General features: G+C 39.5%; 3 protein-coding genes and 1 long non-coding RNA gene across 5 annotated transcripts in view; 3 read left to right on the forward strand and 1 right to left on the reverse strand.

The window, feature by feature from the left end:
• Nucleotides 1-22191, reverse strand: part of LOC145438054 (monocarboxylate transporter 13-like) — a 62556-nt gene that overhangs the window by 6892 nt on the left and 33473 nt on the right. Inside the window, exons 2-3 of the mRNA XM_080315430.1 lie at nt 14879-15022; nt 13093-13256 (exon numbers count right to left, since the gene is read on the reverse strand). Of these exons, the coding sequence (XP_080171556.1) occupies nt 13093-13256; nt 14879-15022 (308 nt within the window). The remainder of the gene's footprint in view (nt 1-13092; nt 13257-14878; nt 15023-22191) is intronic.
• Nucleotides 1026-3528, forward strand: LOC145438125 (uncharacterized). Of its 2 annotated transcripts, none has more exons than XR_013914838.1 (3): nt 1026-1536; nt 1885-2077; nt 2469-3074. It is a non-coding gene; the product is annotated as an uncharacterized LOC145438125 (long non-coding RNA). The 2 variants fall into 2 exon arrangements; XR_013914837.1 differs by lacking the exon at nt 1026-1536 and adding an exon at nt 3145-3528 and having other exon boundaries at nt 1633-2077; nt 2469-2588.
• Nucleotides 3536-6583, forward strand: LOC145438097 (uncharacterized). The gene is made up of 4 exons (XM_080315496.1): nt 3536-3796; nt 5483-5583; nt 5642-5839; nt 5898-6583. Exons 1-4 carry the CDS (start codon nt 3658-3660, stop codon nt 5931-5933), a joined length of 474 nt encoding a protein of 157 aa, XP_080171622.1. The 5' UTR covers nt 3536-3657; the 3' UTR covers nt 5934-6583.
• Nucleotides 7518-10138, forward strand: LOC145438095 (uncharacterized). Its single transcript, XM_080315494.1, has 4 exons — nt 7518-7640; nt 8429-8527; nt 8599-8715; nt 8886-10138. Exons 2-4 carry the CDS (start codon nt 8477-8479, stop codon nt 9192-9194), a joined length of 477 nt encoding a protein of 158 aa, XP_080171620.1. The 5' UTR covers nt 7518-7640; nt 8429-8476; the 3' UTR covers nt 9195-10138.

Below are 22191 nucleotides of genomic sequence, written 5' to 3' on the forward strand. Positions count from 1 at the left end.
ACGTAAACCAAATGCAGTCAGCTGTTCAATCTCGCTGTGCCCACACCATTTAGGCCACCATGCTTTCACACCTAATGGGTGGGCTGGACCCAGATTAAGAACCTGCCTTTCACACACGCTGTTCTCGCTTGTAACGCGGTCCTGTTAACACAACACCATTAACGAAATACACTATTTGGCAAGCCGTGTTATTTTTGGCATATGCCAAAAATTGCTTATTTTTGGCATTTTCAAATTTTTATTTTTGGCAGTTTTGGCATCTGGCTCCTGAAATGCCAAAAATAACACGGCCTGCATATGGATAAAGGGATGTTCTCTCTATCCACACTGAAATATCACTATGTAGGCGATATTGTGGTCCATTGTGGACAAGTACTGCAATGTCAGCAATTGAATGCCGGTATGACAGTCATGCAACGGTTTTGATTGTTTTTCAACTGCAACACATTTTACACTGTAGGCCTACTGTTTATTCCAAGTGGTAAGGTGTTACCTAAAGCGATTTTTTTTGACATGTCAAAATAGGTCAGAATTTTGTCAAAATTGTACCGTTAGGTCAAAAATTGCCAAAATTCTTTACAAAATCAAAATTTTGTTGGCAACTTGCATTTCGTTTGTATCATAGATGATTGCACTGTCGGTGAACTTATCATTTTACAATTTACATCTTGTAGCCTACTTTATAGTCCTACCGTTGTAGATGGACCATCGTATGCTCATTGTGAATCATTAACTGTCAAATGAAACAAATACTCAACGTAGCCTATTGCACTATCCTAACTGAAGCAAGACTGCGTGGGCATTGGTTCTTCTATTAGAAACCGTATGATGAATAATTGCGATGTAGACAACTTTGTCATAATGAGAGAGAGAGTGCAGTGTACGCAAAACTTCAGTGTTGCCGGCCAACAACTGCAGCTGGTGAACATTCTTTCTTCATTCTTGCCAAGCTACTTAGTTAGGACAGACACTTTCTACCCGAAAATGTAGGAAAGTATCTTTCGTTGTACTACCAACATATTTTTAATTATTTCTACCATAATACGAGATGTAACTAATACTAGAATTATTCATGGGTCCAGATTTTGATAAAATAAGTTCTTTTTCATGTAAAAATTGGTCAATTTTCATGCTAAAAGATTTTTCAGGTCAAATTACTTCGGAAGAACAGACAGCTCCAGCCAGAAATAAAGATAAGTTCCGGTAATACAATTCTAACACTATATGAGAAACACCTAATTTAAGTACATGGGGTCAAAATTAAGTTTTTCATCATCAAAATATGTGTGAATTTGAATTTTTTAGTAAAAATCTTACCTTTTTAGGTCCAAAAAATCGCCCCAATAATAGCACAGCCAAACAAACAATCTTTTCAACAAAACATGGATCACAAGGGGTAGTATTTGTTTTGCCCAATCCCCAAATTTGACTTTTCTGAGTTTATTGTGATACGGTAACTGAACTAAACTCTATTTTGCAGGTAGTATGTATTGAACTTGGCACCTTTTTGGAATGCATTTGCTGTATGGAATACTGGTAAGCATCACGGTGTTTTGTAAGTGAACTGGTATATCCTTAGAGAATGAATTTGATTCTGTTGCAATCAGTTATCTTTGTGATAAAGATTTTTATGAATGTTTGCTGGTAAAATTTCACAAAAATTGTTAACAATCAAGGAAGTATACTAACTGTGTCAGAGTAAAATTGGTGGTAACGTCATGTGCAACTTTCCATTCCATTACTCAATTATTCTATGAAATACACCCTTCTGTCACGCACAACTTATTGCAGAAAAAAAAAACTGTATCCAGTATGATATCTGCGTGATTACTGAGCAGTTCATTTGTATTGCAAATTTTGGCAACAAATATTTCTTTTCAATAGTCTTGGATTGATCCTCAAATTCGTTCAACTGATGTCCACTCTTTGAAAAGAGCCCCCTGGGTCTACCGTGCCTGCGCTATCAGACAATGTTGACAGTGACGTGAGGAGTCGTTCGTAACGGGTTTTGTGCCGGCACAGTCATCTTATGTGATACAAACCTTTGTCTCAAGAGCCCATGGATACATGTGATTATGTAAGCCCATGTTTTCATTTTATATATCACCATTGATTATGTAATTTGCTGGTTTTTGCAGTCCTACTTTTCTCACGAACTATCTCGCAGAGTAGCTTACGGGCTATTCGATATGAGCTGAAAAAGGCTTCATCTGTGTACACTGTACAGTACAGTGTACCCTGAACTGTGTACACTGAACACTGAACAGAGATGTAGTTGAACGTAATGAGCTCGTGTATCTTGTACTTTAACTATTGCTTACTGAACTATAATGGGCTAGGTCAGTGGTTCTCAACCTGGGGGGGCTGAGCACCTCTCCTGCGCTTCTGTAACATATCTGTGTGAAATATTTATATTTACTTTTGCATCAAATTTACAATTTTCCTTTGTAATGTTTCGTATTTTCTAGGAGCAGCATTTGGATTTGACCAGTAAAAAAAAGATCCGCCATGGCACGCCACGAATCAGGGACTCATCAAGCCTGGGTTGCGGCTGATGGAAAGAATATGAAAAATGCCCTAATGTGCAGGTAGTATGTATTGCAATTGGCACCTTCTTGAAATGCATTTGTTGTTTAAAATACTGGTAAGCATCGCGGTATTTCGTAAGTAAACTGGTATATCCTTAGATAATGAATTTGATTCTGCTGCATTCGGTTATTTTTATGAATGTTTGCTGGTAAAATTCCACTAAAATGATTAACAATCCAGGAAAGTATGCTACTCGTGCTGTAGTAAAATTGGTGGTACGGTCACATGCAACTTTCCATTACAATAATTATTTGTTCTATGAAAGACACCCTTTTGTCACATACAAATGTATCCAGTGTGATATCTGCGTAATACTGAATGCCGGTGACGTCATATTTTGTGATACGATTTTTGATGTACAACGTTCTTTCGAGTTCTCTACTAGTTGCTGACGATTACCCCTGACGAGTCTCAGCCGAAAATATTCGGGCTCATTTCAATATGCATATACTATTCAATTTTATATTGAAGTTTTGCACCTCGAAGAAGCTGTTCGAATATTGAATAGTTCCCCTGTATTGCAAATTTTTGAAACAAGTATTTTCTTTTCAACAGTCTTGGATTGATCTTCAAATTCATCCAACTGGTATCGACTCTTCGAAGAGACCCCCTGGTTCTACCGTGCCTGTGCTAACAGACAATGTTGATAGTGACGTGAGGAGTCATCTGAACGGATTTTGTGCCGGTGCAGTCATCTTTTGCGATAATACTTTTGCCTCAAGAACCCATGGAAACATGTGATCATGTAAGTCTATTTATTCATTTCATATATCACCATTGATCATGTAATGTGCTGGTTTTTGCAGTCCTAATTTTCCTAATAACTATCTATATATGCGATATGAGCTGAAGAGAGGCTTGATCTGTGTACATTGAACAGAGGTGTTCTTGAATGTAAAGAGCTGGGGTAACTTGTATTTAAACTACTGCTTACTGAACTACACTCTAAATTCGAGACAACACTAGCGCAGTATTTTCCGTTGGTGGCAACGGCTAATCGTGTCAACAACGCCGCGATCGAGAGAAATTTGATGTCTTTCCTTTTTTCGCGTTCACCTTTTCCCAATAATGACAACGTCATCTCCCTTCGAACACCGCCACGTGGTTCTTTTGCGATACGACACCATGACAGGAAGAGCGTGTGCCGATTTGAGAGGTTTCTTAGCCATTAACGGTATCGCATCTCACCACATCGATAAATTGGAAGGTAAAAGCTAAAGCATTTGTCGCCTTCGTTTGTATGTTACCTCATGGTATGCTACAACATTAGCGCAATAAGGGCTTAGTTAGGCTGATGTAATGACTTTCGGAAGTTTTGAGGAAATTTACAAGATGCTGGTCATTTGCCATCAGGCATTGCATCCTTTGCTTGCTTAATTATGAAGTACTGAAGACTAAAAGGATGTGGACTAGGTGGTTGATGTCATTTTCAGACATCGAGAGGTTTTAAGCATGACCTTCACCTATTCGTGTTCCCCCTGAACATGCCGTGTGGACGTAGTGCTGATTTGCAAACAACTTAACCTAAGAAAAATGTATATATATATCTGCAAAGCCTGTGTAGTCCACGTGATAATTAAGTCGGCAGTGATCATTTTATTCCTATCCTCTGATAACTATCCTTGATAGAAGAGTTTGATTCCACTTGCAAATTCTCTGTTATTTCGTTGTCTGGTTCATTGCAAACATCGATACATGATTGCTTGATCAGCAAGAATCAGTGTTCCCTATGAACATGTTTTGTGCAAGTTGTTGGTGAGCAAAATATAAACTAATTGATCCTTCTTGTTTCATCACATCACCTGTGTAGGCTACATCATGATGTATAGTTGGCAGTGATGATTTGTTCGTGTGCTTTGATATCTCTCCTGATTAACGTGTGAAACCTCTCTACACTCATTTCATTTTTATGCATCTTGGGTGGGGTTGAATGGTACTACCAAGTGTAATCACGAATATAAATTTTACAGATATATGCTATTAATGCGAAATAATACTTCGACCGATCTTAAGTTCCTCAAATAATGTCATGTCTACAATCCTGGTGACTGTTCTCATTTTTTGAAAGTCCAGATAAGCTTTGAAAACACTTGCTGAAGCGCCACAAGGATCATCCAAGTTTGATCTTAACTTGGTCGGTTTGTCGGAAAAGATTTGAAAATCATAATCGGTTCAAAAATCATTGTAGGACACATCATAACGAACAGGCTGAAATTGATTTGAATGACCTCGTCAATGAAGTAACTGCATTAGATTCTTCACCAGAAAGTATGTAATGTGAATTTTGTTCGACTGCTTTAAATTGTGCAGGTGTCATTTTCTTTTGTCAGTTCACCCAATGTGGCGTATGACCTAACTTGCTTGATAGCTATCCACAATGAAGAATTCTAGCGATTGTATGCAACTTCGCCATTTACTCCCAAAATGCTTTTTCTTGTACACATGTAATGGCAATTGTTAGCGTTTAAGAATTGTCAATTAGACGCGTGTGTTGTTACTTCTACACAAGTTTTGCACAAAAACGTCTCATACAACGTAGGTCGTAGGTGATATCCTAGTTGACAGCTTCCAAGATGATGGTTTTCCAGAATTTATATGCATTGATGAACTGCTTTACATGAATAATCGTCTTTTTTGCAACTACCATAAATTAGTAATTGTTATTTCGAGTCGAGTCTGCTATGAATTCATTTGCCGTTGAAGATGGCAGTAGTCACAGGTTGTGCTGTATTTCTGATCATGATTTTCCGTGGCCTCAAATCAGTCATAATATTAACACGCAGCGGTTTGTGATGACTAAGAATGTTGGGCATGTTTGGTGTTTGTAGTTATGGGGTTTCAGTCTATCGCCATATTGAGTTCTGTTTGCAACTTAGCGTCAATTATTTTTCAGATAATGATATAGACTCGGATGTTTTCACCGAGGTTGTCGACAAAGATCTATGGCAGTTATTCAATATTGGTACTACACGCCGTCTACTGAAATTACAAGAGGTAGAAGCAACTCATTTGCTGTTGAATGTGTGTATGCGAGTTGATGTTGATATTTCAGTTATGGAAAAAGAGGTTGACCGAGGCTTCAGAAAATCCGTGTGATGCTTCTGTCTCTTCATCTGAGCCGTATACCATCATCCCTCGGAAGGAATCGTTCAACGTTGATGCACAATCACTGGCAGAAGCGTCGGATACCACTTGGCCCATAGCAGAGCCGTTCGCTGAGGGTGTAGCATCTTGCGCAGCTGTGAAACTGGTATTGATTTATTTGGTAATATTTTGCAACTACCCATCATCCCAACTGAATGCTTCAGAAGTCCGTACCAACCAGCAAAGACGAGGAAGAATGATGACCGATCTGTCTGTACCAGATGCACTGCCTGATACAAGTGTAGACTAAGGGGTAATATATCCAAATAACTATAGTTTAACACAATCCTGTTTATATTAATATTGCAGCCGTCATCTAGCGGCAATTACTCCGAACAAATTCATGGGATGCCTTTACCCGAATTCAGTTACGAAGTGCGACAAGCTCTCGAGGCACGAGCTGCATATGAAGTCATACATCTTGTTGTGGAAGAGTGTGCCAATCACGTCCTCAGAAGTGGTGACATGACTGGAAAGTCGGCATATTCCAAATTTGGAAAGGCACTTATCGAAAAGTATCCATGTCTAGGATCAACTTTGCAACATCCACCTTGGGTAAAGTCAAATCTTCGTTGTTTTTTCCTATATTTATTTGCAATCATATTTTCATTTGCTTTCTAGCGTAATTTTAACAAGAAGTTGTCCCAGAAACTAAGACAACTTCGACTTCTGAGAAATCGCGCTGCACCTCGGGGCAAAAGCAATACTTCGCTTGTGACTTCAGGTATGGTTTAGAACAGAGGTCTAAAACACACGGCCCGCGGGCCGCATGCGGCTCGCCAGATCATTTTGTGCGGCCCGCGACGACATTTTAGATTTTAAATAATTTTACAATAGATAAGTGGCACATATATCTCGGGCTGACTCAATGGTTACATGAAAATGACCCAAGTGGACACGGAGTCATGGGAATAGTAATAGACCAGAAGGTCGCAGCATGGTATTTCGCTTACTAAGCAAGTAGTTTTGGCAACCATGGCAATCTATTAGTTACATCTTGGATCGCTAAATCATGTAATTAGGCTACTGAAAGGTACGAGTGCCGTAGTGGTACGCTCCAAGATGTAATAACAATGGGTTGTTCGGCGTTCCGACATTTCTATACCTATGACAGATTCATTATTATATTTATATTGTTATTTTTCTGCTCTATATTTGAAGGTATTGACCATGAGCTTAATAACCCACTTATCAGGAGTATAGCCGAATCCTGGCTTGGGCTACACTGCTGAACCCCAAATGCTGTGATATCAGATCAATCTCTATTATTATCAATCTGTTAAATTCACAATATTAATAGTAGCTGCAAAATTATATCGTGATAGCTTTTATGATAACATTATATATTTTTCCGCTCACGTGGCGTCTATATCTTATAATTAATATTTATCAAGTGCAACAACATTTCTATTAAAATAGTTCTAAATGTGATGATTTTTCATGCCCGGCCTAAATTGATACAAGAGAAAATCACATTTTTATGATGTGTGTTGAATGTCAGTCTGCAGTATCAGCTCACTTTTAATGGCACAACTTCATCCCGTCAACTAAGGCCTACTCAGAAATACATGGAATAGCCTTATTGATGCTGCGGCCCGCGGCGCCGTCAAAAACTGGAAAATTGGCCCGCGACCACAGTTTAGTTTGAGACCTCTGGTTTGGAAAGTACAAGTTTCAATGTTTTTGGTAAATACTTCAAATGTGCGATTTTAGGTGGATCCATTCTAAATGCTGAAGAAGCTTCTCTCCAGCTTCGAAGTGAATTTTTGAATGTCAATCGCGATTGGAAAAAGGTTGTCTTTCTTTTCAACTACCTCTACGGACATCGACGTTCCAAGATAATTCAAAAAGACATTCCCCTGTCGCAAATACTTGATCTGTTCCCTTCCTTGACTGATATCAAACTGGTGAGTGTGGTTATTATATCATCGAACCATATTATAATCACTTTATAGTTCTTATACCACTGTTGCTTTGGCTCGAGTCAACTTTTTGGCGTGGCTTGACTTGTCTCGAGTCAATGAGCTAAATGACTTGACTCAAGCGCTTCATAAATGTGTATTGAGTCGTGATTCTGAGCAAAATTTCCGAGTCAATTTCAAGTCATCAAATAAACTCTTACGTATATTTTATTGGGAATTGCACGTGTGCACGAGCAATACAACACCTTCTTGCATGTATATTAGAAAAATCAGACAGCTAGGACTGTTTAGTTCGCAGGTCTGCTATAGAGATAATGCTAACATGCACAAATAAAAGTCTGCCTTTTTCTGCGATTGCAAACTCATTCATTGATTTTAGTCTTTGATGGGAGCGTACCGCATTTGTTGCGTAATAGATTGTGGCAGCCATAGCCACGGCCTACCATATCTGCTTACATATTTGATACATATGTTAAACTGCAAGATCAATCCCACTATAGTTATTCATATCTGCACGACTACTCGTGATTTCGATCCGTTGAGTAATACGTCATGGCGACATGATTTGTCCATAACTCACTGTAAATATACCATGGAAAGTTCAACGCATTTGGTGTCAAGATAGTTCATTATAACTATGCACTGAAATGCAGCCGTGGGTTACATAGGAAATCGAAACGCGGTCGTGAATAGCAAAAAAGGCTTGCCGCTCCTCGTCTAATGTTATCAACCATTTCTATCAGTGTTTGTGATGAATTTGCTTTTTATCTCAGGTCAGAGAAGAGTTCAAGAAGATAATTGCACCAACCACCATTGAAGACATGAAAAGCAGTTATCAAAATATGATAAATATATTGGATGTAATATTTCAGGTAAATTTGGGCTTGCAAATTTAGTGTGCTCCACAATTAGTAAGAATTATTTTACCATTTCATTTCATCAGTCCACTGAAGGTGACAAGGATGAGCTCACCAAACTGCTGAAACTACAGTCGAAGCTTACCGATGCAAGAATTAACCGTCTGCAAAAAAGCGGTTTAACTGCTTTACTAGTCCAACAGGTACATAATTGCCACTTCCATTAATATGTGATAGGAATATGTTTAGGCAGGAAAGGCTAACCTAATAACTGATGTATATTATGGATGTCCTTACCTGATGACTTCAGATTTTTTTGGAAGCGATAACAAAAATTCGTATGTAAGTACTTGAATATGTGTCTGTGTTTCAGGCTCACGACATAGAGACCAGGAGTCAGAAGCATGATCCTCCGCATCTAGTTGTCGCAAGACATCAGGATGGGTCCATTCAAGGCTGGATCCTAGCTGTTGGGAAATCCGTCCCTTGTGGTAACAATCGCGCAACGGTGTTCGATATTTTGATCGATATGATGGCATGTTATTATGCCTGGGATGTGTCATACCCAAAGGAATTTCAATTCCTGGCATTTATTCAGAGAGTTGTTGTTGGCGACAAAAACACCCAATATGTGTCTGAAAAACTGAATAATTTCTTCAGAAAATTCGAACACATGCTGTAAGGTCATAATAAGCCTCTTTCTTTGACCCAAGGTTATTTTTGTGCAAGTTGTTAAACAGTAGTTCATCCTTTGCTTCTATTTCGTTGGTATACATAAATCCATTAGCTTTGTCACTGGGCATACATATGAATTGATAATGCGTGACACATGTTGGTTGAATTTAGTGTCTGGAAATTTGAAAAATGCCTTCAACAATTTTGAGCACATAGGTGTAGGGCCTAATAGGCTAAGTAATTTGGCTTGGTTATTGCTGTGCAAGTTGTGGAACAGTAGTTCATACTCTAGTTTTATCTTAACACACTATCTTGTTTTTATTTGCAATATTTCGTTTATATTTATCAGTCCTTTGAATCCGTGGGCTGTGGGCATGAACATGTGGCTGGATAGCGTGTGACTCTTCAGCATATGGGTTGGATTTAGTGTTGCTGGATAATTCAATAATTTCCTCAGAAATTTTGAGCACATACTGTAAAGGCGTGATAGGCCCACTAATTTGACTTGAATATGACTGTACCAGTTGTTCAACAGTAGTTCATACTCTACCTTAGTATTGGCACACTGACTGTCTTGTTTTCCTTGACAATATTTTGTTATTATACTCCATTCCATTAGATCCTTGGACATAAGCATGCGACTTTGAAGCGTGAAACTTCAGCATATGGGTTGAATTTTGCAGTACACCGGGGCTATATCTACGGGTTCATTTCAGAAGTGTTTTTACGTTATAAAGTCATATGCTCAAGTTACTCAAACTAAGTATTTCGCATGCTCATATTGTTCTTGAAGCACATAATTTATCACTGTGCGGATGATTCTTTATTTTTACTAGCAGCAGTCTTGCTTCATTGTGCAGTGCATTGCTTTTACATTTCAATGATGGTTTCGTTTTATCACTTATGATGTCATATTGACATTGAATATAATGATGTCATTGTGAACTAGAATGATTTTTATGCGGCGTTACAAGCGACAGGGTGTGTGCTGAGTACGCCAGATTATTTAGTAAGAAAAATCTGCAGAGAGATAGGATTCGTGTCGGCCAGATTATTTAGTAGTTTTTCGTGTCCCTTACGTGGGCGATATCGTGGCCTATATCAGACAACACAGCGTTTGACAACGGTTATATGAGACAACACAGTATCTGGCAACGCCAAGCAACAACACAAACACCATTTCAGGTGCTATTTTTTTTTACACGCAACGCGTTCTCTTTGATGTTGTCAAGAACGGAAAAAAATTTAGAGTGTATACTTGGAACATCAAATTGAGATCATTTCCCATGTCTTGCTAATTCCAAATAATTTCGTTATTAAATTTAATCAGGAAGGAAGTATTTTGAAAGATTGAGAACAATTACTGCAATGAAGGAAAAGTATTCAACACCTTCGATAAGATGTCACAAAGTTTTTTGTACTAAAGACAATCAATGTGTCCTTTGTCTGGTCAATTATTGTAATGGAAATCCAAACCCATAGGAATATCGATTCTACTATATTTATTTTCGGATCTTGTTTGTAATTAATTACATTTTCAGCAAAACGAGGTTGATGAAGTCAACTGTCTTCTTCTCCAAGCCAAATTGAGAGACAAGCTAATACAATCCAAGACCCAAGCGCATGTCTTATTGAAACAGGTATCGTAATCTTTCTGTTTTGTGGACCATACAAATTTACATAGACCGTTCGTAGACGTACACGTACATAGACGTTCTGCTATAAATTTCATTCTGAGTTACAGTTCTGCATTCTCACTGTGGCCTGTGCGTCTGAATGTCAATGTAAATGTCAAGATGGCCGAATTGAAAAAAGCGCAGACCTAATTCAAGATATTTTTATTAGTCTTTATGCGAATTTTAGTCCTTCTCAGTGATAGGATTTCACATGTACCCGAGCACCTATCCTGCGCTTGTGTAACCTGCATGTGTGAAATAGTTATATTTATTTCTGCATAAAATTTAGAATTTTCATTGACATATTCAAAACTTTGGAATTTAATCACATTTTCAAGGAGCACAACTTGGAGTCGACCAGTAGAAAAGAAGCAAACACCATGGCACGCCACGAATCAGAGATTGACCGATCCTGGATTGCAGCTGATGCCAAGAATATAAAACTGCTTCAGTGAAAATGAAGTATTCAGAAACATTGTTGACGTTTTGAGCTACTATGCGTTGGATTGTCATACCCTGAAGGAGTGGTTCTCAAACAGGAGAAAGCATTTGAAGGGGCGTGAACCCGCTGTCAACTAAAATCTTTTTCGCACATGGCAGCTTCTACTTATTTCTCTGTGTATGGTCAGAATTTTATATTTGAATATTCTCTCATCAACAACTATTACCGTCACTGCCATCCAACTATCAGTTGGGATTTCTAGCGTTCTGGTTGCTTTTTTTAATTTCATGATACGACGATAAGGGTTGTGTGAAATTTTTTTGCTATCATAACGGGGCGTGTCCAAATATGTTCAAGAACCAGTGCCCTAATGACTTCCAGATTTCATATTTTGCAGCAGACTGGCAAATAACAACAAAATCTTTTCTGTAAATCTGCAAAATTTGTATGGACTCAAAGAAACGATTTCTTTGTTATTTAAACAAAAGTGATTGGCATTAACCTGATATAAATCCTTGTAATGCAAGCCCAAGAATATTTTTGATGCCTGGTTAGCGGGCCCAATTTCATTAAGAGTAAAAAAATACTTTGTTACTTGTTTATCGTGGTAGTGGTAGTGAAACTGATATATTCATTGTTTGTTTTTTTACAATAAAATTAGAAATTTACAAGCCATAATTTGATCAATTATAAATATGTTTTAATGATTTGTGTTGATCATGTTTTACGTTAACGGACGTAACCAATGAATTTGATACCATGCCATTGTCACAAAAGTTAAAGTTACTAAATGATATTTTGTTATCACTATCCCTAATTCCCTATGCATTCATTTTCATGATTGAAAGAGTTGCATGATATTTGTAGTGAGTTTGCTCTTGATCATTTGTGATGTTCGTGATTTCATGGACTATTCCGGAAACGGTTTCAACTGCTGATCTGAATTTATGAAACCCTGTCACAGCAGCTATTGGAAATTTCAATGTTTGCACGTATTTAATCACCCAGGTTGGGTATTATAAGCTAGGCTTACCATATTTTGGAAATCAAAAAAGAGGACACTTTTTCAGAAATTTGCAACATGCAAAACCGGAGTGAAATTCTCAAAAGCGGTTAATTTTTCCCACTTTGTGATCGGTTGACTAAAAAAAAAAAAAAAAAAGGTCTTCATTTCGCTCAGAGCTGAAATCACCGATTTTTCCTCCGAAATACCCGACGGAGCTTCACTTCTGCGCTAATTTGCGGCATTTCACTCGCAATTTCCTCTATATCTGACCTCAATTTTCAAAAAAGAGGACAAAATCTCAAAAAAGAGGACAAAAGGGCGTCCTCCGAGGACACTTTCAAAAAAGTCAAAAAAGAGGACAAATCCTCTTAAAAGAGGACGTATGGTAAGCCTATTATAAGCGTCATCTATTCATGAATCAATAAAATCTGATTTTATTTTGAGCCCTGCGTTCCGGTGACTAGTCAACCAGCTACTTTGAGGCTGAACACTTTTTAGGTAAACACTTTTAATGTAAACACTTCGCAACACTTCTAGGCGTTCAATTTTTGGATCACGTTTCGTGTTCAATTTTCCGGGTTGAGCAACACTTCAGAATTTACAGTGTAGATATCGCCTGCGTACTGATATGTTGGCTAGGAAGCAATGGTACGATTTCCATTCGTGTGTAAAAGTAGCCTTGTAATATTACAAGTAACAGTGTTAACCGCTCATGTTCTAAGTACGGCCGTATAATATAGGATAATACTCGGATATCAACTTTATTGAACAAAAGCCTCACCCTCCATCCGTAAGTGTTTATGAGATGTTGACTCATCATTGTGTAGCAAAATCCGCCCGCAGAACATCCAAATGCCAGTACTCCTTCTGCCAATGTGCGCTGTCGGAAGAAATATTTGTTGAGCGCAACTGATGCACCGAAATATGCAAGTCCGAATCCGATTCCTATAAATTATTGCGTGAATGAGACTTGAGAAAAGCGACGATATATCATTAAGAGAAGCAGGCCTAACTCAGTCGAGGACTATACGGTTTGACTGAGTGAGCCTCCGCAGACTCCAGTATGCCAACTCAATGGTCGATTGAATAATCCCTATCACTGTACTGTTTAGCGTCATAGTTACGGAGAGAAATTTCTCGCTGACGAGTTTCGAATTGCAAATCATAAATGGCTGTTCTTGTGCTTGAGTCTGTCCGTCGTGCGTTGAGGGCACAGAGTTATCAAAGGATCAAAAGTTCCAGCATGTAACCAGCTACAGATTTTAAAAATTCGTTGCGCCATGACGATTACCCGTGGGACTCTGTAATAGTTGGTAAAACGAATATACCTGACTGTGGAATGGGTTACTCTCATGTCACACTGCACAAATAGTCCCATATCCAGTTATAGCCTATCTAGCTAAGGCAGCGGTGAGAACCGGTGACATTATTACAACGCTCTTTACAGCTTCAACAGTTGTGGCGACCGAGACTAACTATATGTTCATATTGTTAAATTTATTCTACTCAATGCTTTTCGACTGATTCCAATGGGAAGCGAGTGTCACAGTGGCCTTAGAAGCGACACCGTTACGACATCAATGGTTCGAGTCTCGCCTCCGTCATGTTTCTACGTCTCGGCGTTTATATGGACTCCTCATCCACGATCCCGCTGTTAACGCCAGCGTCTTGAAAAGCCCAGAGGGAGCTTTGGCCAAGCTCCGAAGTCGACAGCAGAGACGCAAGGAAACGTGAGAGAATGAAGAGTGGAGGTGCACGTGCAAACAAACGTGGTGGTCGATACCCAAAGCAAAGTCACTGAACTATAAAAAGGCACTGTCGTGGCGAACAAGGCCGGAACAGGCGACAAGCGCAACTATCGTTATTGTGTCATAATAATAATAATAGTAATTAACGATTCCCACGAATATCGTTAACCACATTTACTCACATTCGCTGCTGATGGGAGTCAGTCGAAAAGCTTAGAATGGAATGAATTTAGTAATACGTACAGATTGTCGGTCGCGATTATGCTCCCAGAAGCCTAATTGACACTGTACATTGCATGATTGCGAAGGCATATCCGTCTGATCATATAGTTTATTGAAGGAAAGAATCCTCACTCAAGACACCAGCTGTTGTAAAGCGAACGTCAAGTGGTCGGGCGATACGCAAGCCGAAGAGGTTCCAACCGACTTGATTGCTTGATTGTTTTCATTGGGTTAATTACTTAGTGCGTGTTACCTAAGGTGTACGTTGGTTTGTGCTTTGTAAGCAGTTCGTTTTTGAGTGCTGTGTTTGACGGTTACCTTTATTGAACGACGCGCCGAATTGACACGTTTCGAAGACTATTGCGGGCTGAGACGGCATCGTATTTAAACTCTCACGGTGTGAGGTGTTGGAGTAATTTCTCGTCTTGACTTCGATTTATCTGTTTGCAAGTCGCTGATCTTTTTTGGGAATTTTGTTAGTGAGAAGTTGCAAAATATGTATTTATTTCCCTGGTATACACCAACTGACATCGTTTTTTCAGCATACCAATGGAAAATTATAAAATAAAATACCGTATGGAGAATTAGTGAATTTACCTTGCGCGAATCCGTAACAAATGTTTAAAACGATCAGATTGTTAGCAAAGGAACTTCCGACATATCCGATGGTCATGATAAGTCCGCCGAGCGCCCCAGCTTTACGATAGCCCAGACGGCGATGGATAACGTCATATATCGGTCCTAAAAAGAAGTGAAAATATTTCGCAAACCGACGAGTATAGACAAGTTTGTGACTATTTGAACAAGTCTACATGAGTATGAGCAGTGGTATAATGAAACATCCGAGTAAATCAAGAGTCATATAAAATATCGAGTATTATGATTACGATTTATGGATTTTAATCTTGACTCCAACCATATCCTCAATCGTAAGCAGGGCTTTGGAGCAGTCGTAAATTTTAAACTGCTCCAGCTCCGGCTCCGTAGCTCTCTTCTATAATGAATTAGCTCCGGCTCCAAGCTCCGGGGTTCATTGAGAACACTGCTCCGGCTCCAGCTCCGGCTCTGGCAACTATATGTTTGGTTGTAGCCGTCGCAAGTAACCATCATTTTGTTGGGATATGCAAAGTCCTGTGAAGTCATAATTACTTCGCGTCGTCTGTCGATGACGTCATATCCGTACGAGAACGCAATTTACTCTATGGCTATGCCATTGGATGTACAATTGTGCATTGTACACATGATACATTAAATTAGTGACGTGATGTTTTAATACCGGTACTGCGCTCGAAATACCAAGCCATACAGTCCAATTTAATCTTGAAATGGTACGAATTGTTCAGATGTAACCAGTGGATGCTCGTCCTATAGGCCAACTGGGGCATTGCCCCACCTAAAATTATGTTCAATAACAATTCTCTACCATTTATAGACGCACAACAATCTATATATACCGAAATCACAGCGAAAATCGTATTCTTCTTGTCCTTTCGCTTGTAAATGCCCATATCGAATTATCTTCTGTCTTTTCGCTTTGCGAATGACTAGCCGGGTCATGCCCCGGTAGCGCTCATAACAAGCTTTCACTGTCTATTCTCTCAAAGCTGCGCACAATAAAGAAACGGTGATTTACTCTCTCCTATTCATAAAATTACCGAGCAAGTGGGGCAAAATAGGTCTGTGCCCCTAAGGTGCGATGTAACAATCGTATCTATATCTGAACTCGGTTACCGTCATATGCGTTAAGTCGACCTTTGCTGGTATAGGTCGATTTTGATGGTGTTTCACACCATGATAATTCTTGAAACTTGGTATGTCATGTCGTGATGGTGGTATTCAACACTGCCCCAAGTTTCCGGCTTTGTACTTAAAGCTAAGCGGAGTAATTCCGTTTCCGAAGTTGAGCGTGTGCTGATTCGTCATGTATCGCAAACAGATTTTCCTCAAAAGCCGGTATTGGTATCCATTGATTTTGACGATGTTCCATACCGAGATCGGTCACGACATTTGGCACGGTAAGTCTTAATGTTAGTATCGAACGCTGTACCAAGTTTTAAGTTTGTCACTGAACTATGTTAGTGGTAATTTCGTTTCCTAAGTCGAGTGAGAGCTGACTCGTCATTCATCGCTAATAGATTTTACGCAAAGCCGGTGTTGGTCTCTATTGATTTCTACGATGCTCCTTAACTAGATCCGTCATAAGCTTTTGCACGGTATGTCTTGATTATAGTATCGACCGCTGTGCCAAGTCTCAAGGTTGACACTCCATGATTAGGGCTGTAATTTCGTTATCAAGGTCGAGTATGGTAGAGATGTGCGCTGATCTGACACTTTAGACTACAACGCATTGCGGATTTCACGCAAAAGCCGGTGTATATGTGCTAACGTTAACTGTGTTCCATACTGAGATAGGTGATGAAATGATGATATCATGACACAGTTTACTAACATTCTCGGTTTGCATTCAAATATTTACTTTTATATTATATTATCCAATGTCAATTTCACCGTGAAATTGTGGCCTTCAAGCTATTTGCTTACAACCCCCTGTCAAGCGCGATAACGGTTTCATTTTCGATGGCGGCTAACAGCTGATCACTTGATCAGCTTATTCCTCAGTAAATTTTACGCAAAATTCGGTGTTGGTCTTTTCGTATTAATTTTGACAGTGCACCATACCGAAAAGGGCCATGAGGCAGTGTTGGGATCAAGTCACTACCTTCGAGTCACGAGTCATTTCGAGTCATTGCACATTTTGACTCGAGTCATGTCAAGTCAATCGATTTTGGAAGGTGACTCGAGTCAAGTCAAGTCACTCAATTTCTGGAGGTGACTCGAGTCAAGTCGAGTCAAGTCAAGTCACGAGTCAAGTCACAATTCAAGTCAAGTTGCCTTTTCGAAGTATGAAGCATGCTTACGTCATTGCATTTTGCCAGCTGTCTGAAATACAGATTGAGTGGTCATTGTTTCTGAACCGATGAACGAATATAGAGTTTAATATACACGCAAGGAGGCGCTGTATCGCTCACATATGCGTAGAAATGCTAAACTACGTAAGTAATTGCATAACCTACCAGCCAAAATAGAGAAACGAATTGATTAGATGAAATACATTACCCATTTACAAATTGATATGATAGCCTACAATTCGAGCCTGCGCCGATGATTGAGGACTATATAAACTATATTCGAATTCAATTTCAATGCAACAAGAAGTTTGGTTAGGTAACAGAGAACAGAAATATACATTTTGCTATTAAATTACTTTACTATACTAGTTCATGACAGCGTAAGCTGTAAGCTTCGATCACTTCGTTTTAGGTCAATCAATTTGTGAGAGAACAATAGAGGCTCAGCAAAACGCTCGATCATTGGATGATTGGTCGCTCTCACGGGTTACACCAGCGTATCGCGAACAATCCAACCATATGCAAGATGTTGTGATTTTTATCGACATCGATTGCTTGATGACTTGAAATTGACTCGTTAATTTTGCTCCGAGTCACGAGTCAATCCACATTTCTGATACGCCAAGTCAAGTCATTTTAGCAAAGTGACTCGAGTCAAGTCAAGTCATACGAAAAAGGTGACTCGAGTCTGACTCGAGTCAAGTCAGGACTCGAGTCATCCCAGAACTGCCATGAGGCTACTTCTCGATGATGTCATGTAACAGTGTACTAAGTTTACGGCTTTCATCCATGTATTTATTCGGTAATGTATTTTCCAAAGGCGATTTCGCAGCAGACCTATAAAGAGTAATAAAGCCGTATGTGTCGTGTTACAGTCTTCACTTTCAAGGCCAAAATCTCCTATGCTGTACCAGTGTACCGAGACCGAATTTCCGAGGCTGCTATTCTTAGTTCATCAGAATGATGTTTTGGATTCAATATGACCGGCGCGATCTATGAGATAACAATCACGTATGTGTCCGAACTCGTTGACCTTTCCAGTTAGGCTTACGATTCAATATCTTGAGTTATGGTCATTTCCATTTCTGCAGATAATTAGTCAGATCAAGTGCGAACAATAATCATGTTGAATCTTTGTTCCGTACGCCGTTTACGCAGTTACCACACTTCCAAGTCACAGATCACCGGAAGACCTCTCGCGGCACATTCTTTAAAATCACTGTTGTCGGGAAATTCATGTTTCCGTACCATCATTAAGTTACTTGTTTACGTTGGAAAACGCCATTGTGACGTCATCATGATGAAAAATTGCTTGCAGCCCTTGCCCCACCACCCGATATTGTCACGAGTCGCCACTAAATGTAACTGCAGAAATGAGCGTATGTCGCGACCTTATCAGCAACAGTTCATTTTTTACCAGATATGCCCAACGGCTTCAAATTCGATATTTGTGTGCTCGTTACCAGTCCGTCTGTCGTCGATCAAGTTTAGTAGAGTATAGAAGGTTCCGCTTTAAACGAATCGAATAAACTCGAGATTATTGCCACTGACAATCTGATGGTGCATCAATATTTGTGAACTTAATTCAACGTCGTGCAATGTACAATAGGGCTCTTCAAAAATGACCTTTTTTCTCGAATCGTACTGGCTACTTGATAAAATTGTTAGGTTACCTAATTTAAGCCTACACACAAAATTTGGTTCAATTCCAGCCAGTAACCGCTTTGCTACAGGAGAAGAAAGTTTCTATTTATCATATAAAAATAAATGATGAAAAATTTGAAAATTTTCTGTTCACCCCATGGAAGTGTTAGGTTGTTTATAGAAACGATGCCCACCAAATTTGGTTCAATTCCAACCAGTGGAAGCGCAATTATTGCCGTCGAAAAATTTGGATTTGAATAAAATAGTATTTACGGTGAGCACAACTATAATAAATAAACAAAGAATCGGTCACCGTAAATACTATTTTATTCAAATCCAAATTTTTCTACTGCAATAACTCCGCTTCCACTGGTTGGAATTGAATCAAATTAGGTGAGCATCGTTTCTATGGACAGCCTAACCCTTTCATGGGGTGAACAGAAAATTTTCAAATTTTTCATCATTTATTTTTATATGATAAATAGAAACTTTCTTCTCCTGTAGCAAAGCGGTTACGGGCTGGAATTGAACCAAATTTTGTGTGTAGGCTTAAATTAGGTAACCTAACATTTCTATCAAGTAGCCAGTACGATTTGAGAAAAAAAGTCATTTTTGAAGAGCCCTACTGTACAAGTTAGTAATCAAATATACCGCAAGCTCGCAAGTGACATTGCGCGACAATTCAAGAATACGAGTGTATCAAGCAGACAAGAATGAATACACAAAATTGATGATTAGAAATTGGAAAGCGAGGTTCCAATCACTAATTGCCCTCTATATTCAACACCGGGGCAGGATTCTGACGCCGCATTGACTAGCTCGCATCGCGGCAATTGCAGGCTATGCGAACTATAGTAGCGATCTGGGTTGCCTCGATGCAATTCCCTATTTACGTTCGCTACTCGATACTGGAGTAAACGATCGTGCACTGGAATGAATTTCTATTCGTAGGCAAAAACGATAACACACTGTCCAATTTCGCGCTACGATTGAAAAACTATCAACGAAGATCGTGCATTTGCTCGTCCAATCCAGAAAGGATACAATGTTTCTCAAAGTGCGGCAAAAAATCGACATGTGCAGCAATGTCATGGTTATATCCTATGGCGTCGCTTATATATTCGTCTCAATACTATAATTAGGTATATTGCTCATCTCACATAAGCATCAATCCCGTTTTGCGACATGCATGGTTTTCATAATTTGCGAACCACACAATTGGACATTGGGTTGTGCTGATTACAAATTTGAGGGTATATCTATAATACAGCAATTACAGAGTAAATAGGCGACAAATCCAGCCTACCCATGTTTGGCGCCTATGTATAAAGAGGGTTACTGGTTAGTTAGGAAAGGTGGTGCCAACGAGGCAACAATTGTTAACTTTTTGAACGCTTATCGTAAAATTATGTGAATTCAGACATCAGTAAAAGCATAGCATCTCATACAATACGTCGGAGCCGGAGTTACAGTTCATAGAACCGGCCCCAGCTCCGGCTGCTCCTTGAATTTTATGTAGAGATCCGGCCTCGCTGACAATGCACAGCTCCGGGGCTCTGGCTCCGCTCCAAAGCCCTGATCGTATAACACCCGGTAATATAACCCAGATCTGGGCAAAGTGCGGCCCCCGAGCCAAATGCGGCCCGCGGAGCTACTGTGAGCGGCCCGCGAAAAGTTGCTTCTAATTCAAAATGCAAAACCTACATTTTAATGTTGCTGGGTGGACTAAAACCATATAGGCTGTATAAACTGAACCGGAAACTCGTTTGATTTTAAGTCTGCTCGTTAATATGCCGCGATTACGCAGCCTCTCGCATGTGTGATCCAGATTCGAAATAAATTCGATGTAACAAATTATGTCATGTCAAAAGAAGTCACCAAACCTTATTTGTTGCCATTGTCACATTGCGCATAACATTGTCTGTACTACAAATTGTTACATTGGATACATTTCCGAATCCCGAATTCGTAAAATAAGTCAACAATTGCCTGTGATTACTCATATAAGTCATCATCACCCATATAGGATGAACGGGCACGTAGAAAAACGAAAGCTGAAGTTGAGAGCCGGTTAGAAGCAGTAAGTATTTGTTTACTGCAGTCAGGGGTAAACCCGTCTTTTTAGTAGTCATTGCCGAACAGGTCGCCGTGTTTAAGGAGCATAATTACGTTGGTATTGTGACAAAATCACACACTCAGTCAAGGGATGGCAACTTTCAGGAGAACCGCGAGCCTCGCTCAACAACAAGCCTATTTCTCCAAGCTTCACACTACTCGGAAGGCAGCGACCAAGACAATATCCTTTGTAGTATCCCAAATATATTTTAATGTCCCGATAGCAAAACGCGGATATGGGTTTAAAAAGACTTCAAAATGTATCATGTTTTATATCGTTTTAAAATATGACGGTAAATAAATATTAATTTTGGGTAATTAAACGTCACTTTCCCATTCCCTAATATCAACACATCCACTGAGCAACATTCATTAACACCATAATTCACTGCTTTGAATTTAGAAATAAAAAGTAATTCGGTGTAGAATACAGCTAAAATTTTTGACGCGACCCGCCAACGTATTTGTTGCTTCTCATTTGGACCGCGAAGAAAAATAATTGCCCACCTCTGATTTAACCTAACCCGTTATTCTAACGCCTCAGCTATGTCAACCTGACCTCAGTCTCAGCCCTAACTCTAACTCCAGCGAACCATAGGAAAAACCGAGCTAACGTAATCTCCAAGCCTATCGCCGACTACCTATTTTGAATGCATCACTATTGTTGCCCGCACTATTTTATGATATTGTTCGCAAAACTGTATTCATATTTTCCTTTGAATGATTGAAGGCAACGGGGATTGTTGAACACAATGAATGACCTGCTTTGATTGTGATACTGCCAAATTTTCAATTTGAGTAGAAGGCCGTGATAGCAATCCCTAGATTACAGTACGCAGGCCGTAAGTACTAGTGAAGTTACTTAATACATTCACTGGGATGCTGGTTCACAATGAAATCACTACACAATTAGCTCAACACTAGAAGTAAAAGTCCCGCAGTAGTTGGACTGCGAAGCTCAGTATAATTTATGCCAGGCGCATACCAAGTAAGCGACGCGGTGGCCACAGAGAAAGCACATCACATTTGGATGTCAAGTCGATAAGCGGAGTGCGCTGTTCGCCGCTCATTGATACACTTCATAACATGTCATCGCGAAGTCGTTGATACAAGAAATACTTGGTCCGACAACACATCCAACTTCTTCGTCGTTGTTTCTGGCCTCAGACGCATAAGAACCTAGATGGATGTGGACGAGATTTCCCCGGTTGCAGTGATCGATCAAATGTCGCTTAATGAACT

Source organism: Botryllus schlosseri, chromosome 4, assembly GCF_051294905.1.
Source record: "Botryllus schlosseri isolate E-star chromosome 4, Bs_hap1, whole genome shotgun sequence".
Classification (NCBI taxonomy): Eukaryota; Metazoa; Chordata; class Ascidiacea; order Stolidobranchia; family Styelidae; genus Botryllus; species Botryllus schlosseri.